This window comes from Rhopalosiphum padi, chromosome 1, assembly GCF_020882245.1.
Source record: "Rhopalosiphum padi isolate XX-2018 chromosome 1, ASM2088224v1, whole genome shotgun sequence".
Classification (NCBI taxonomy): domain Eukaryota; kingdom Metazoa; phylum Arthropoda; class Insecta; order Hemiptera; family Aphididae; genus Rhopalosiphum; species Rhopalosiphum padi.
The window spans coordinates 62,262,642-62,280,701 of record NC_083597.1 but is presented as its reverse complement, the minus strand read 5'-3'; the positions used below and the strand labels follow the sequence as shown (position 1 = coordinate 62,280,701).

General features: G+C 25.5%; 1 protein-coding gene across 2 annotated transcripts in view; it reads right to left on the bottom strand.

The window, feature by feature from the left end:
• The window catches only part of LOC132932170 (uncharacterized), a 29,529-nt gene that overhangs the window by 2,589 nt on the left and 8,880 nt on the right, over positions 1-18,060 (bottom strand). For both annotated transcript variants that reach the window (XM_060998410.1, XM_060998411.1), the window contains exons 14-37: positions 17,846-18,025; positions 17,572-17,762; positions 16,775-16,885; positions 16,561-16,708; positions 16,341-16,502; positions 16,084-16,274; positions 15,910-16,023; positions 15,640-15,784; positions 13,380-13,592; positions 13,120-13,316; positions 12,592-12,705; positions 12,145-12,265; positions 11,908-12,081; positions 11,640-11,833; positions 8,154-8,264; positions 7,970-8,081; positions 7,633-7,785; positions 7,033-7,220; positions 6,823-6,939; positions 6,607-6,745; positions 6,481-6,548; positions 6,217-6,386; positions 6,012-6,147; positions 69-146 (exon numbers count right to left, since the gene is read on the bottom strand). In XM_060998410.1, the coding sequence (XP_060854393.1) occupies positions 69-146; positions 6,012-6,147; positions 6,217-6,386; positions 6,481-6,548; positions 6,607-6,745; positions 6,823-6,939; positions 7,033-7,220; positions 7,633-7,785; positions 7,970-8,081; positions 8,154-8,264; positions 11,640-11,833; positions 11,908-12,081; positions 12,145-12,265; positions 12,592-12,705; positions 13,120-13,316; positions 13,380-13,592; positions 15,640-15,784; positions 15,910-16,023; positions 16,084-16,274; positions 16,341-16,502; positions 16,561-16,708; positions 16,775-16,885; positions 17,572-17,762; positions 17,846-18,025 (3,527 nt within the window). The remainder of the gene's footprint in view (positions 1-68; positions 147-6,011; positions 6,148-6,216; positions 6,387-6,480; positions 6,549-6,606; positions 6,746-6,822; positions 6,940-7,032; positions 7,221-7,632; positions 7,786-7,969; positions 8,082-8,153; positions 8,265-11,639; positions 11,834-11,907; positions 12,082-12,144; positions 12,266-12,591; positions 12,706-13,119; positions 13,317-13,379; positions 13,593-15,639; positions 15,785-15,909; positions 16,024-16,083; positions 16,275-16,340; positions 16,503-16,560; positions 16,709-16,774; positions 16,886-17,571; positions 17,763-17,845; positions 18,026-18,060) is intronic.

Sequence of the window (18,060 nt, the reverse complement as noted above, 5' to 3'; positions counted from 1 at the left end):
ATACAATCTGATTTTGATCTAAAATAAACATATTATCGAATAGTAATTAATAAAAAAAAAACCCTTACGTGTTTTTTAGCAACGATTTTGAAAGTCGTGACTGATAATTTTTCTTGCGGTTCTGGTTGTATCTCGATATTCACTAACTGAAACAATTAGCAATAAATAGCTTATTAATATATTAGACTTTTATTTCAAATATCAATAATATATTTATAATCCTAAGTTTTTTACAAGATTAATCATATATTCAAGTATTAAAACTGAGCATTTGTAGAAAATATATATCTGTTCAAAAAATACATTATTACAGAAATAATCTATTCTTCTTTTCATTTAAAGGAATTTTATTTTAATTATATAGATTAGGTTAAATCAATAACAACATAAATTATTATCACAAGAAATGATACATCACATCTGATGTTCGTTGGACACATCCATTATTCGAATTTTTGTTAAATCGAAATAACATAGAATAAAAATCAGGACAAACAAATTGTGGTAATAAGAAAATTGGTTATTGATTAAGAACCATCATAAAAGTGTGCACGGTACAAATAAATTGTTTTTGATAATTATGTATTTTGTAGATAAAATAAAATCGAAAAATATGCAATATCACTAAAATATCTTACTCAACATTTAAACGCTATATATACATTTAAAACTATATGTAATATTTAATATACTAAGAGGAAAATATTTTTTGTTTAAATATAATTGTTATTTAACATTTAATGGTAAGTACAACTCATTTAAAATTATTTTCAAATTAATATAAAACTAAATTACAAATAAATTTTTGACACAACGGTCAAGTCTTTTATTTTATACCTTTTTAATAACCTGACTAATTAACAGACCTTTATATAATCAATATGACAAACCTTTATCGTTTATTTAAGCTATTTAAGGTATAAGATTTACATTAAAAATAGTTATGTTTAGCACAATAAATATTTTAATAAACAACTAACCATTCACATTATATAAGTAAGAATTCCAAGTTTACAATATTAAATAATAAATATATAATAGACTATAAATTTACATAATAAAATATATAGATATACATCATTTACTATAACAGCTAATAGTTACTACATTTCAAGATTGATTGAATTCTTAAATAACGAATTTATAGATTTTATTTGTTAAGAGTAAAGATTAATAAGTATTTTAATTGAAAAAAATCAAAAAAAATATACAAAATATATTATATACAATCATTGAATATAAATACAAGTAGAAATTCAATTAAATGTAAATTATAAAAACTGAGATAAAAAAACTTTACTAACTATAAATAAAAAAAAAGCAAATTCGATATACCTAAACAGTAATCTTCCTTTTACTATTTCTATATAACAATGCGTCTATAAACGATTTGTATAAATGTAAATAAAAATTTGCATGTTCAATATATTATGTATGTCTATACTGATCGTATATTCGTATAACACTAAAATATGTATTTACAAATTAATTTTTAACAATTCTGAAATGTAGAAACACATTATAATTATTTATATTTACTGATTGGTATAATCAAATTGTAATATGTACCTAAACATAATTTACTTCGTAATATATAGCACACACCAAACCATATATCATACGAAGAACCAAACATTATACGATCTCGGAGATAAAATTATTTAAAATGGATAAAAATCCATTAATATATACCATTGAGACCATAATAAATAATAATATTAATATATAAAACATATAACCATACACTAAAAGAAAATCCTATGAATTTGTTGCTCATATAATAGTTATACAATACTACACCACACGCTATGAAAATATTGGGCTAACGTTCAATTTTTTTTTTCTAGAAACGCATTATAGTTGGTAGGTAGGTAATAAAACATAATGTCGTTCGATTGAATCCCGAAGACGTAAACATTGCCGTTGAATCGATCGAACGCACACAATACACACTACACACTACACACTGTATGGGTTATAAAAACGGCAAAGTTTGCTTTAAAAAAAAAATATAAAACACACGCGTCGTATGGCACGAAATCCGGACGGGAGATTTATTTCCCACACCGACTAAACGAGCTAGTACTAAATCAACCACGGCGGGTACTATCACCGTGGTACGCAGTTTCGAAAAATTCGGAGGTGTATTTTTGAAACGAGATATGATTTGTCGACCGCTGTTTCACACGTATTTATCGTCGCATGAACCACAACACGACAATAATAATAATACGTTCAATCTATAGTCCACCCCAAATAAGTTCGACCAAAACTCAACCCTGACGGCGACTTTTATTATCCAACCCACAAAGTAGTTATCGTTATTATTAGTATAGCTAAAATCAGTGATGCAAACAAAGATAATATTGCCACAAAAATATATTCATTAAGTATAAACATTTAATCTAGAATATAAAATATGTAAATGGTCAACTAATAACGATTGTGTGGTATTTATTATTATTTATTTATTTAATTTTCATATTATGATAAAATAAATAAAAAACATTTTGAACATTAAAGGCATAAGTATAGACTCTCCTTTGAAATTAATCTAAAAATATTATATTGACTCGAACTTTATCACATTTGTACATTTAAAGATTTTTAAAATTTTTAATGCATATTTTACATAATAATAGGTAAGTTTGTAATAGTTTTAGTCTATTACAGTTGTAATCCAATTTATTACATATTTGGTACAAAAAGTAATTATAATTTATTCACTAACAACAATATTAATATTATATTATAATAATTAATAGTACACTATCTGTGTGCAAATTTTTGACTGAAATTTCACAAACATTTTTAGAATTTTTTCGTCATTTTCTCGTTTCAAAATTAATAACTATATTATGTATGTAAGTAATTGTGCCAGTATACAAATAGCGATATGCACATTAATACATTATGCAATGATTATTATCTTTTCAAATATTTCACAACGGGTAACAAGGACGCTCCAAATATATGACACACGTCGTCTGAAATTCTCACACGTCATGTATCATACTATTAATTACGACGCTCGAAAATTACTAAATACTTTATAGCGTATAATAATAATGCATAATAATAATATAATGGTGTAAACCCGCTTTAAATTCGTACTTTTAGTCGACGGTAATCGTTTACTCCGATGTACAGAACATTCGTAAGATGTACCACCTTGTCAACAACGCATGACATAACCAAAAAGTCCCAGTAATAACATAGGCCTTAACACAGTACAGTTTCAAAGGTTTAACTACATAGAAAACCCGTGAAATTTGTAATATACATAGAACAGTCGCAACACATATTACGTATAATAAATTTATAACATTACCGATACAATATAAACACCAAACTGAAGTCTCATTAACAGCGGACAAAATAATTTAAAGATAGTGTTGTAAATTTGTAATTTAAAGATTTAAAAATTTTAAAGTAGAAAAAAATACTAATAATGTATTCTCGCCTAGTTGTGATACAGGTTACCACAAAGTACATTTTTATAATTAGCATCTTTATTTTTGTACATAAATAATAATAACCTCGGTTATTAATCAAAAGTAAAGCCTAAATATATAAGCAAGCAACTAGCTAGCATACAGATATAGGTAAACACTCATGGAATCAGGCTCAGTTAGACCTTTTCCTGTATCCCATTTGTAGGGTTTATTTGTGAACTTTCGTCACACACATAGCTACTTATTCTAACCTTAAATAGATCTAATTTCCAGTATACGCAACTAGTCTGAAGCAAAATAATTTAGTTATTCCGTCTTGAAATTTATTACACGTTTTTATTTTAAAATTACTTTAAATATATTATATTTAATTTAATTAACAAAGTGTGCCCTCTTCGTATTATCCTTTTCTGTACTGACAGCGAAAACGACGCCAAAAAATAACCGTATAAATGAATACGCCGTGTCTTGTAAACGCACTACACTGCTTATACTTGTAATTAATTTATACAATATTAAATATATTTAAAAAACTATCAGATCCTAGTAGGGCAAATAGCAAGTGCCTCCATTCTTTTTTATATATAATATATATAAAGGTTAGATGACATTTGTCATCAAAGATTTAAAACCAATTAATATCGTAGAAGGTGAAGGATTTCGTGAGCTCAAGCATATAAAAATATTAAGTGTAATAGCAACAAGCGTTCCTTGCGAACGTTTATTTAGTGAAGCTGGTTAAGTCATTACCAAAAGAAGAAATCGGCTATCACCAGACCGAGTCAATAAACTACTTTTTTTGAATTCATATTTAAAAGAAAAAATGGACCAGAACACGTATAGTATGAAAACTATTAATAAATATTATTATTGTTTATTAAATCTGAGGTTCTGTGTGGGGCGCGATCCTCCAGGGGGACGCAAAAACTTTATAGGGGGGCGCAAGAAAATGTAAAAAATAAACATTACATTGGTAGGACAGAAAAAAGTTAGTGATGTTGTTAGTGATTGTTTGTAATAATAAAAACAAGCCCACCCATCACATTTAAATTGGCCGATTAATTAAAACCTTTTATAAAAAATACATTTTATTTTAAAATAAATTTGTAATATTAATATCAATATTAGCCTATATTTGTTGTTTGTTTTTAACTTTTTGTTACTCTTAACATGACTATTAAAATTATTTTTATGAGGGGGGCTCAGGTCTGGGGTTGACCAAAAAGGGGGGGGGCTGGCCTGAAAAGTTTGAGAGCCTCTGTATTAAATAATAATAAAAATATTTTTTAGTTAAATACGTATTAATTTTAAATGTATGCAATATGCATACTTTCAGGAAGCAATTATACAAAATTCGAAGGTACCTATAGTATATGAACGGTAAATATTAAATAAAGTACCTGTAATTTTAATTTAATTTTTAATTTTTGTTTATAATAAATAATTATGAAAACTTTTTTTAATGTAAGAAATATAAATCGCCCCTCAAAAAAAATTATATCGATATAGTTTGTTTTTTATATTGCGATATGATATCGCGATCAATGAACCGATATCGATAATTGAAAATATATCGTTGTGCATCATATGACATAGGTACACATGCGTTCTCTCGTGTGTGCAACGTATTAACGTAAAAACAAAATTAATCGATTCTATAAGAATAAAAGGATTTTGTCAACTATAATTTGTTATTATGTATAATACTATGCACGTAAGTATACTATAAATAGTAATAATAGTATAACATAGGTAAAATTTAAACCAGTTAAAAACTTAGATAAAATTTTTAACCTTTTTTTTGGCGAGTGTATGAGGTGGCGGGAGTATTATGACACTATATGCGCTGACTTCAAAAATGGCTAATTTTAAAATATTTTAAATCTTCTTAAATAATTCAACATATATATTCAAAATAACGTTTTAAAAAAACATCCTTGGAAATAAATATTGAAGAATCTATAATCGAATTCAATTTTCTAGAGACTAGTAAAAAGTTGAATTAAACATTAGACAATAAACATTGGTTTGTTTTAAGTTACTAACAAATTTTATATTTTGTTATTACATACTTTACTAATGAAGTCAACTCATGATAATATTTTATATTACACTAGCTCATGATAGACATTGATAGACTGCAATGTGGGTGTTTTTAGTATGACCCCTTTGTTGAGATTATACCTACCGAGTACCGGCTACTTCTATGTAGGTATACTGAATATTGAGTTAATAGCTACGAGCAGGTTTTTTAAGAGTGCAACTAATTTAAGTCAATTTTAAATTAAATTATTAAGAAAAACAACTAATACAGGGGGAAAAAATCATAAATAACATTACTAGTTATTACACACATATATTATCTTATATATAGTCACAATGACCAAACATAATTCACCGATTGAGAATTGAAAACTAATAGGAAATAAACCCCCTTTAATCCCAATATTTTGACTAAATTCCGCTTAAGCTGTATGTGTTTTAAGTGTTTAAACTATATTATTTGAACGAAAATGTTTTGGATTATAAAAATAATAAATATATGCATTTACTCACCAGCGATTTTCCTTTGTATTTCGACGGCATGCGGAAAATTTCTTTGATGCTGCGAACGACACTGAAATTTCCAACGTCCACGAGACCAACTTTTGCTGTGACTTTATCAATTACTTCCAACACTTCTCCACGATACCTAAAAAATCCAAATTCTTGTATCTAGCACAAACGTTAAACACGTTTCTCAACTTTTTTTTTATTTTACCAGCTGGGACTGAAGTACACGATGCACGGCATATTAACACTGACAGATTTAACAGATTCAAATGTTTTACTGTCTTCAAAGATTCGATTCTCTAATTTTATGAATTCAAGACGACTTTCGCAAGTATGCACCGAGTACCTTGAAGAAGATATTTTTTCGGCGACCCAAACCTAGAATTATTTATCAAATCGAGTTTAATAATAGTAATGACAAGTAAGTAAATATTACGAGCTGTAACATATAAAATGTGTGGTAATATCACACCTGAGTGGCGACGTCCAAAGGTGGTTTATAGTACTTTATGACACATTTTTCAGTATCTATATTAATATCTAAAAATAAAACAGCATAAATTAATATCAAATATACTAAAAACTTGAAATTTCATACCACCATTGGCGTATACATCGTTTTGAATGTGTTGCCCCCCCATATGTCTGTTGTTTAAAAGTTTCTTTACTTCTTTATTTATATCGCAGTGTGTGTCGACTGATATCAATACGACTTTGTTTTGTTCAGTTATAGAGTCCTAAAACAAAATTCTTAGTTAAAAATGTACTTGAATTTCTACAATAAAATAGGTAATAAGTAAAGCAATAGACCTACAATTACAAATGTATCGGTTTTGCTGATGTTTTTTATATAGTACAATATTGTGGTATTAGCAGGTTCTGCGTCTAGTCCATGTAAACCGACCATAAATGTAGGCGGACAATTTTGTAGCTACGAAATTACAAGTTTAGATAAAACAATTCATACTTCAACATTTTTATTTTTGCATACATTTTACACGAAAAAAATTATATGTGGTTTTACCTGCGATTCAGACGGCTGTACTATATTACTCTTGTGTACAGTACCCCAGGATCCAAAATCAATAAAACAGACATTAAAATTGTTATTATCTTCTCTAGAAATAACTTCAGCCCTGTAGAATTTAGATCCACCTGGTTGTTTTGCCGCAATTATTTCACCAACTTTAGGATCATTTTCAATAGGACTTTCTATAAATGACAAAGATTAAAAATAACAGTAAACAAACTAACATAAATCAAGGAACTATATGTAAGTGAGACAATTTAATTTGGTGATAAATAACTAAGAAATATTTGTTATTGTGATAATTGATCAACAAAATGGACAGTAAATTTTCACTATTTGATTAAAAACACAGAACATTATTATGAAGTAATAATTAAGAAGTATCAGTCCATTCCTTGTGGATACGTTACTTACTGTTGATTTTTATTACATTAATTAGAGTTCATCAAATTATGATCAATATATGGTTATATTGTTACACGAACAAATTTTATACCAGCTATTATAGACAAAGACAATCAAATTGTATTCTTAAAGAACGAAAGTACAATGTTTAAAAAAACTAGTGTAAAGATAGGTATACTTTGTATTCACCTAACGCGCAATAAGATGAAAAATTCTCCAAGAATGATTTAAATTTATCCGTGCCGTTGTTGATACGTCTAACGTAAATAGCATGTAGATCCACAAACGTAGAAATATAGACTATATCTCCTTTGCTTAACATCTGTACCGTTTCTGGAGAATCTAAATAATAAAAATTTCATTATGAAAACTAAACAGTGAGTATAGCAATGTAAGCAAGCATAAGAGCATAAACACAAAGGTCGTTTTATTTTACATATTTTATAACGACTTTTAAATAATATGTGTTTATTATTTATGTTTGATGGTTATAATGGTTTTAATGATTTCCTTTATATGATTTAACCTCTTTCTTTTTGGGCTAAAAGCTGTATCAGATGATTGTTAACATTTTGTTGGGTTTTAATAGTAGTTAACGTCACTGCATTTAATCCATTTGGACTTTTCTCGTCAAATTCCTAAAATGTATAATACAGAATAATATTCATTAAAAATAAACCATCCCATCAATATAATATAAAAATACATACAATAATTAAAGGCAGGTTTTCACAGAGCATATTTACATAAGACATTGCTTGGGCGTTGAGAACTCCAGAATCGATACCTTTAAGACATATCGAATAAATTGTACGCGGAACCTAAAAGAAAAAGACATTTATTAAAAATGATTATAATAAATTAGTAGGTAAAGAATAAGCATAGTTATAAGTTTATGGCAAATTATTAGAGGCAAGACTTTAATAAAATAAGTAGATTTCCATTTATAATAGCAACGTGAAAATCTAGGTGAAAATAAACACTATCAAACATTATAAATCATTAAGTAATAAATTATTTGATTAATAGTTATTATACAAGTTAGTTTATTTTTATTTATTTTTAGATGAAAATATTTTTTACTCATATATTCACGTAAAACGCTAACGATAACAATTCTTTAGATTTCAATAATTCAAAAAGTCAACATTACCGTTATACTATGAATCATAATAATTTCACGTGTTTTTAATATTTTTCATGGTGAATCGGATTCTAATTTTACAAAACGAGTGGTCGACTGGTAAATAAAAATTAAATTACGTAATGAGTTCGATAATTATTTTTGGTATACCTATGGGCTATATAAAAAATATAAACATAATTTATTATCATAACTCGCAAGCATATAATATGTATAATATACAGTAGTAATTCTCAAAAAACGTTTTGGTTTTAGCAAAATTTGTACACAAGAAAATAATCACCGTTACATAGTAAAAATATATTATTTACAATCATTAAAACTACACGCAATTTACTTCCCACGAAAGCAGTTCACGGGCGGCTACCCCCTCTATTTTAACAAAGCTGTAAAGTATTTTTTTTTACTATTCAAAAACAAAAAAACTACAGTAAATCCTATATTTTTATTTTTTATATGTTATTAACGATTTAAAAGAAAATAAACTAAGGTTCATTGTTCATATTTTTTTCTTCGAATACATGGCGCGTCAAGAGGTATTGTAGAAACTGCAGGCGGATTTTCCATTTTAAACTAGCTGAAGTACAATATAATAAAGAAAACTCAGATTTCAATTAAAAATTAATAAAAAAGAAACCTGCCGTTCCACAACAACGTGGACGATTTTACGATTGTATTTTAATTGTTCAGATCCTCAGTGTTTAATACATTTTTTTACTAGACGTTTTCGATTTATTTTTAATTCTAATACATTGTGATCAAGTATAGTACCCAAACTCCGAAAACTTCATAGTCGAAATTTAGTTTCTTTTCATTACATAAAAGTACACAACAATAAACCACACTGCAGATAATAAATCGGCGTCTCAAGAAGGACGATAATATTATATAGGCACCATCACAACTGTGTCAACTGCCAGATATAATTATACAAATAGGTATTTTAAAAATAAAAATAAATGTTTATCTAATGACGAGAAACTATTGTTTATAACCGATGATAAATCGTGTAAACGTCTTCCCGGTGTACAGGTATATAAAATATAAGTAATAATATCGACCCTAACGAAAAAATAAGGTGGGCAGTGAGTACCACTCTATACATTAGGTTTCAAGTGGATCGTTATTCTTTTAGGGTGTTAAATTTGAATTCAATGTCATATAATTGTATACGAAAAACAATTTTGAGCGTATATTTATTTAGGTTAGGTTAAATTTATTATATTTCATAATATGTTTTATTTGGATATAATAGATATTTAAAAAGATGTCCCACCCGCATGTGTTGTCTCCGTCTTACACAAGTACGACATAGTCAATTTTCGTTCACCAGTTTCAATAGTATGCTTTTAGTTTTAATATTAGAGTGATGAATTGACCTATTATCAAACTATTAGGTAAGAACATTATCTGTGTTTTCTGGTTAGCTTTTAACGATATTTTAATTTTTAAATGAATTATAAGCATTTTCAAATATTTAATAATTTCATACTCATAAAGTCATAACTCACCTAAAAATTAAAATATTGTAAAAAGCCAACGAGAGAACATATATAATGTTCTTACCTAAAAGTTTGATAATAGGTCAATTCACTCTAATATTAAAACAAAAGCACACTATTGAAACTGGTGAACGAAAAATGACTATGTCGTACGTGTGTAAGACGGAGACAACACATGCGGGTGAGACGTCCTCTTATAATGCATATATTTTACTTTTAATATTAAGGTAAATTGTTAAAATTTTTTACATTATTAGTATTTAATTATTATAACAAAATATATCAACTTATATCACTAAAATTTAATTATATCTTTCTGTAAATATCTTAAAATAATGACAATTGATTTGTAGTATAAATAGATAAGAATATCTTAAAATAAATAAAGTGGCATTATGTATAGTACAATTAATAACAATATAATATACGTTTAAGTTCCTACGATTAATGTTCTTAAATAAAAACAAAATAATAACGTTATTTATCGTTTAAACAAGTAATTTCGTCCAAATTTGAAATTAAAATTTATATAAAATATAACTCTCTGTTTATATTTTCAGATTTTATAGTTTCAGTCTGAACTAATTACAAGAAATTTTGTATTCAATTTTCAAGAATTTTGACATAGCGAACATAATAAAATAAAGATATCTATTTAGTCAAATTCTGGTGATTTAGGAGAAAATTCGCGGTTTTTAATTGTTTGTTTGTTTTTTAAAAACAGATGTTTGTGACTTTCTATACAAAACCACTCTCAAAATTGAAAATCAAAGAATTTTATCAATAACTTTTTTGTGCACTTATATACAAAGAAAAAACGTCATTGAAAAATCAAAAAATTCATCGCTATTCGCTATCCTCAGAACTTAAAACTACAGAATGAATGTCTATAAATACAAAAGGCATAAAATTAAAATTAAATTATTACTCTCGAGAAATAAGTTATTTTAAGTACTTATAAATAATACACATTTAACATTTTTCTACTATTTTTAGTACTTAGATTACCTATATATTTAAAATAAACATTTAGGAACTTCCTTGAAAAATATATTTTTAAATAAAAAAAATATTATTATTAATTATCTCATATTAAGCACATCCCATTTATTATCAAATAAATAGACATGAATGGAGTCAAATAAATATAAATTATAAATGTGTAGTACTGTTATACTAGTATAGGTATATTATTAGGTACAGAATACTAAGCCTAACTTTCTATACAACACACAATATATATCCAGTTTTAGAGAATTTTTAAATAATAAATTTAAGGAGAAAAATTGTTATTTGTGGTGGTAAAATGCATTTAATGGTGGAGGCTGGGGGACAAAATGTGACAGTTACCTAGTATCCTATTAGTCCTACTATAGTATACACTAGAATGTGAAATATGAATAAACTATTAATTATTATATCAGTATTTATAATAGAAAACAAAAACCTATTATCTGGGTATAATAATTTTATATTTCACAGTCAACTGTTAAGCTAAAGGTCATGGTCATTAAATATAAGACAAAACTTTGAAGCAAAAAATGAATTACCTGTTTTAAGTGTTCTGGAATTTCCACAAAACTATCGGCCGACACAATATCTTTAGTACCTAAATCAAAGAGAACTACTTTGTATTGATTTTCATTCAACTTTTCTTCGACAGCACCCCTGTTAAATGAATTATCAGTAGATGATCTGATTCCAAAAACTTCTCCTACAACTGGGTTTATAGTAATAGGTTGAGCTGAAAAAAAAAACAATAATGTTGGTCATGTATACCACAGCAATTTATTTTATTTTTTTATTTTAAATACATACAAGTTAAACAATAGACTGAAAAATCCTTTAAAAACTTATCCACTTCAGCTTTATTGAAAGGCACACTGATATAAATATCCTTTACACTAATAAATGCATGAATAGTAACTATGCTTTTATTAGTCAAAGGAGGTATTAACGGGACACTGATGTCGTTAGATATATACTTCATACCTAAAGTTCATATTAAATAAATTATAAACATTGCAAATAATTGTTTTTTAGTTTTAAACTAACCAGAATTAATGATAGTATTATCCATTGTGATGCAGTCTTCGTGTAATTTGTTTAAATGATCTATGACATTTATGTTTTGGCTAATGACAGTTAACTTCACTTCATTTAAATTTTCAAACTCCTATATTTAACAATTATATATAATAGACAACTTTATTGAGTTATATGATAAATAAATATATTTATTTAAGATGTTAATTTTCTACAGAGTACAACAGAAACTTGCGATTATTAATAAACAATTTATCAACAATAAACAATTAATTAGGTAAAAACAAAATTAAATTATCTTTTTGTTATGATCCATAACATAAGTAGGTAATAGAATAAATTATGTACTAAATCATTATCCATTAATAACAAGAAGAAATCACAAGATTTGGTAAATCTTATCCAAATATATATTTAATCAGTAAATAGTATAAAAATTAGTAGCTTTTTACTTACTATTTTCATTAATTCACAGAGTATCATCAAACTCTCTAAATAATTATAGCCTTCTGAATTTAGTTCTTCAAAACATGCACCTTTAAGCCCAACTTTAGTAATAGTTGGAGTCACCTTCAAAAATGTAGTACAATAACATTAATATAAATAAGAACTATGTATAATTAACTTCATAAGATGATTTAATTACTGAACTTTCTTTAAATAAAATACTTTAATGTATCAAATAAGAGTGAAATTTGATAACTTGAACTAACACAGACTTAAAATGAAAATGTTTCCAACTATACAATGATTAGTTGAACAAAGAACAACACCAACTATTTCTAACACTATTTTTATTAAAATTATTTTTAAAAAAATAATCTTAAATAAAAAAAAAGTTAAAAATAAAACCAAAACTGAATACCAAATTAATATTATAGATCCGTCACAAGATTTTAACAATCAACTATACTCAACTTTCATGAGGTTGAAGTTAAATATTATAAACAATGTGTATGAATTATATTTTCAACTTAATTTAACCTGTTGTAGATGTATAGGTAGTTCAACAATATTAGCAACATTCACACTTTCTTCAAAACCAAAATCAATAAAAATCATTTCATAAGTTTTTTCATCAGTTTTATCAATAATCTTTGCTCTATAATAACATCCATCAACTGAACTTTTTGCGCCTACAATTTCATTTAACTCTGGAGATTTATTTTTGTAAGCCTTTCCTATAGATAAATAAGATATAATATTAATCAACAAAAATTATTTCATAGAATAAAAATACTGACCTAAAGTACAACAAGATATGACGCTTTCAACGAGATTTTTCAATTCAACGTTATCCTCAAATTTACGGACAAAAATATTATACGAATCAATATATGCCGTAATATAGACTATGTCCTCATTTTTCAGCATATTAGTTTCATCATAAAATTTAGAATCTCTAATGATAACATCAGACGCTGAAGGTATATCTGGTAATTCTGTTAATTCTTCTTCTAATAAAAAATAATATTTTAATTTTAAATTGATTAGATATTATTTATATAAAAATTAAAACATTTGACATAACAAGATAATCTCTTGTACTATTTTATAATATTCACCCCATATCACACATTAAATTATAAAATAAAAAAAGGTGAGTTCTTTGCTAAACAGTTTATTTCAAGTGAGTTATTATAATAACTAATAAATATATTAAATTTGTATATATAATTATATATGTCAAACAATTCTGAGCAGAAACTATATCACTAAGTATATTTCATGTGTTTTTAGATATTGCTGTTAAATGTAATTTATTTTACTATTAGTATTATACATTAATATATTATAGTAGAGGTTGATTTAATTACTACGGAAAAATTTACTCTATTCTATAATTAATATTTACTATCCTAAAATATATTTATAACATCTTATTTTATAGTGTTATTAATTTTTAAGCCAATACCACCGTACACAAAAGTATGAACAAATTTGTGATATAATTATTAAGTAACATCTTAAAATTGAACTACATATATTGAAATTGTCATCGTATATAATATATATAAAATTATTTAATTCACCAAAAAAAAAATGTTTTTGAATTATAAAAAATTAATTAACATCGTTATTCATCAACAACTAAATTTATAATTCTAAATTTTCATTATTTTGAAGAATCTTGTCAAAATTTAAACTTTTAAATGCTCAGAGCTTATAAAAAGAATTGTGCCCATAAATGTTTAATATTTTTAAACAGCTATAATAAAAACTTATGGACCTGGTATTAATAAGAATGAATAAACATTTGACTAAAATTCTAAGTATCTACAGTTATTTAATTTTTATTTGTTGAAAAAAATAAACAAGAAAACAATATTTTTGTCAAATGCTAAAAGTTATAATTTTTTGATTATATTTTACTATTTACCTCCTTCTATTCCAAAAATTCCTAATATTATACTCTGTACCACGAGAGAACGCATACGACGGCCAAACAAAACTCGTTGTTTTTCGAGCAAAAGAGCGTTCCCCTCCACTAAACAATCTCAAGCCGAAACAAGTCGTTCGCTATCGGAACTAGTCGATTACATTGCCGTATGTGTTCTCTCATGGTACGGAGTCGTGGTATAGATTTAATTTACAATCAGAAACCACCTAAGTTTTTAATAGAAAAATTTTTACTGCCCAAAAATATAATGATACAGACAGAAAAAAACTAATTACAAAATCAATATATTCATTGCTCTGCTCAATCTAATAATATGAACTTGCTGTTACTCTAATAGGAAATCAAGTATGTACTACATAAATAAATGACAATCATTGGTTATAACTAGAAAGTAGATTCTTAAACATTTAAATAAGATGTTGATGCTATTATGCATTCAACTCCAAAAAAAGAAAAACCTTAAAATATCCTTTGAATAATCCAATAAAATTGATTAAAAATACTCAGTAAATACTGAAACTTGAAAAAATATGCATTCAGTATATTCATTTTTTTTATATTTTATAAATTGCATCTTTAATATATTATTTAAATTAATAATTCTATTTAGAAAATTACATTGGATTTAATAACACAAACAAAAAAAAAATTTAAGTTAAAAAAATCATAAAAAGAAGCTTCCTAAACAAGAAACTATAAGAAACCTAAAAAGAACTCTTACAAAGTAATACATATATAAGAATTTTTTACAGGATAATCAGATAACATAAATATTTTATCCTGATCTTGAAATCAATTGAAAATCATAATGGGGAAATAACTCATGGAATTAAAGGCCATAGATGGAAGAATACTTAAAAAATATACTCAATTTGTGACATAGAAATACAACAATGCAAAGAGCAGGATCAGTGTATAATGAAATGGCATAAAATAAAAGACAGAGCAATAGGAAGCCAAAGGTTTAGAGAGGTTGAAAACCCCATTCCTATTTTTTTTTTTAAGTACTTTACAACCAGTTTTTATAGTATATAAATTACATTATCATTTTTAATAATTATTATTTTAAAAAGCAATAATAAAAAAAAATGTTATGTTTATACCTTGCATAAGTTTATCTTCAACAATATTATTAGGTATATCATCATCTTTATCCTTGAGAAGTTTATTTAACATTTCAGCAACATTTTCATTATTTTTAATTATTACTAACGTTACATCTTTAATAGGTAATGTATTGTCAAAATCCTAAAAAAAAATTCAAAAATAAATTATATTTCCTATAAAATCATTTCTATAATACATAATAAATTGTAATTATTAAATGTAGTTAAATTTAGTCTTTAGTTACAGAATATTCAAACAAAACTTACTATTGACAACGGCTCATATGTTGATAATAAATTTGTAATATAGTTTGATGCTTCAATACTCATTGAATGAGACTTAATACCTTTAAGATTAATTTCTATAATAGTTGAAGGAACCTAAGAAACAATTATAAAATTATTAATAAATAACTTAATTGATTAATAATAAAGTATTACCATAAAATCAGTAGGAATTTCAAATATTTTTGACAGAGGTACGTTATCCTTATCACCAAAGTCAATAAACTGTATTGAATAAGTGACATCATCAATTTTTTTTAAAACTTTACCCCTATAAAAACTATTGTCTAATGTAGACTGAGCTCCAACAATTTGACCAATTATTAGAGGCCTATTAATTGGTTTAGCTAAAACAAAAATTCAAAAATTTGTAGCTAATAAATTCTAATTTATAATTTAATATTTGTATTTACCAGATAAACAGAATTTATCAACTTTTTCTAATAAATTATGAAATTCATCATCATAGTCTTCTAACTTTCTAATATACATTTCATCCATATTGATAAAAGCAGTCAAATAAACTATAGTACCCGGTTTCAAGACAGGAACAACACATTCTAATAAAGATTGATCTAAAATGTATATAATATATATAATAATAGCTAAAACAATTATTCATTTAATTTAAACCTGATTTGAATTCTTCTTCGTTTTCAATCAAATCATTTATGTTTATTATCTTGTTGTTTTCAAACATAAATTCCTTTAAACGATTGTTGATATTTTCATTATTTTCAGTTTTTAGTATTACTTCATTTGTGCTGTTGTCTATCATGTCCTAAATGTTAACTAACTTGATGAAAAAATTATGATACAATAATTATTAATTCAAAATTCAACTTACTATTAATAAGGTTTCATTTTCAGAGATTAAAGATATATATTTATGAGCTGCTTCAGTTAATTTAATGAGTGGAACATCTTTTAATTTAACCAAAATAGTGGTAGGAATTAACTAAAAACAATAAATTACTTGTTTGATGTAATTATTCTTTTAATAACATTCATCAATAAAAAAAACTGTGAAATATGTACACTCTAAGCAGTAACCAGATTTAAAATAAGAAAAGTTTATAGAATCTATAGAATTTATTCTTGATTTAAAGATTTTAACAAATTAAAATCCAATGATTTTGATAATATATTTGTTTCATTCTGCACAATACAAACAAATTTAATAAAAATGTTTGTAAAGAATACAAAATTAATTTCATTTTTTTTTTATAAAATATTATTTATTATTAAGTATATTAATTCAGAAACCTACAATTTGTATGTATTTATAAATGACGGGTAACATCAGACTAAAAGCAAAAATCAGGGTTAGGTTACAGAAGTTATATTGTAAGTTCACCAACAATGATTGGTGAATTGTCCAAATTAGTTCACAAAGCCAAGTACAAAACCCCCAATTTTCCCATGAACTGATGTATACTAAAACTTAAATATAGCAACATGATTAATCTAAGCATTTTTTCATGAGCTAAGTTGGGTTACAACTAATATTAAATAAAAATTAGATATAGTGCATATAACATTTCTAAATATCATCTCAAATCTCAACACTTAAAAAGTGAATGTTGAGCACTTCTTTGCAACATATATCATTATTATTTTTTTAGTTTAAAACGAATTACTTACCTGTTTTAATTCTGAGGAAAGATTAACAATATCAGATAAACTAACATTCTCCTCAATTCCATAATCAATAAATTTTACATCATAACTATTGTCATTTATTTTTTTTATAACTTTTGCTCTATAAAAAGATCCGTCTATTGATTTTGCTCCAATCAAGTCATTTAATTTTGGTAATTTTCCAATAGGGGTTTCTTTAATATTTAAAAAAAAAATCATTTAATTTTGGAAATATATAATTATATTTTATGAATACTAAAATAAAAATAATAATCACCAGATGAACAGTATGAATTTACGGTTTCTATAAAATCAGTAAATTCATCAGTTTCATCTTCCACTTTACGAACATAACAATTATGAACATTGATGAATGTAGTAATGTACACTGAATCTCCTTTTTTTAATCCAGGTACATTTCCATTACTGGATACCTTTTTGTCAACGTGAACATTATCTAAAACATTATACATTAAATATTTGTTTTTAAAA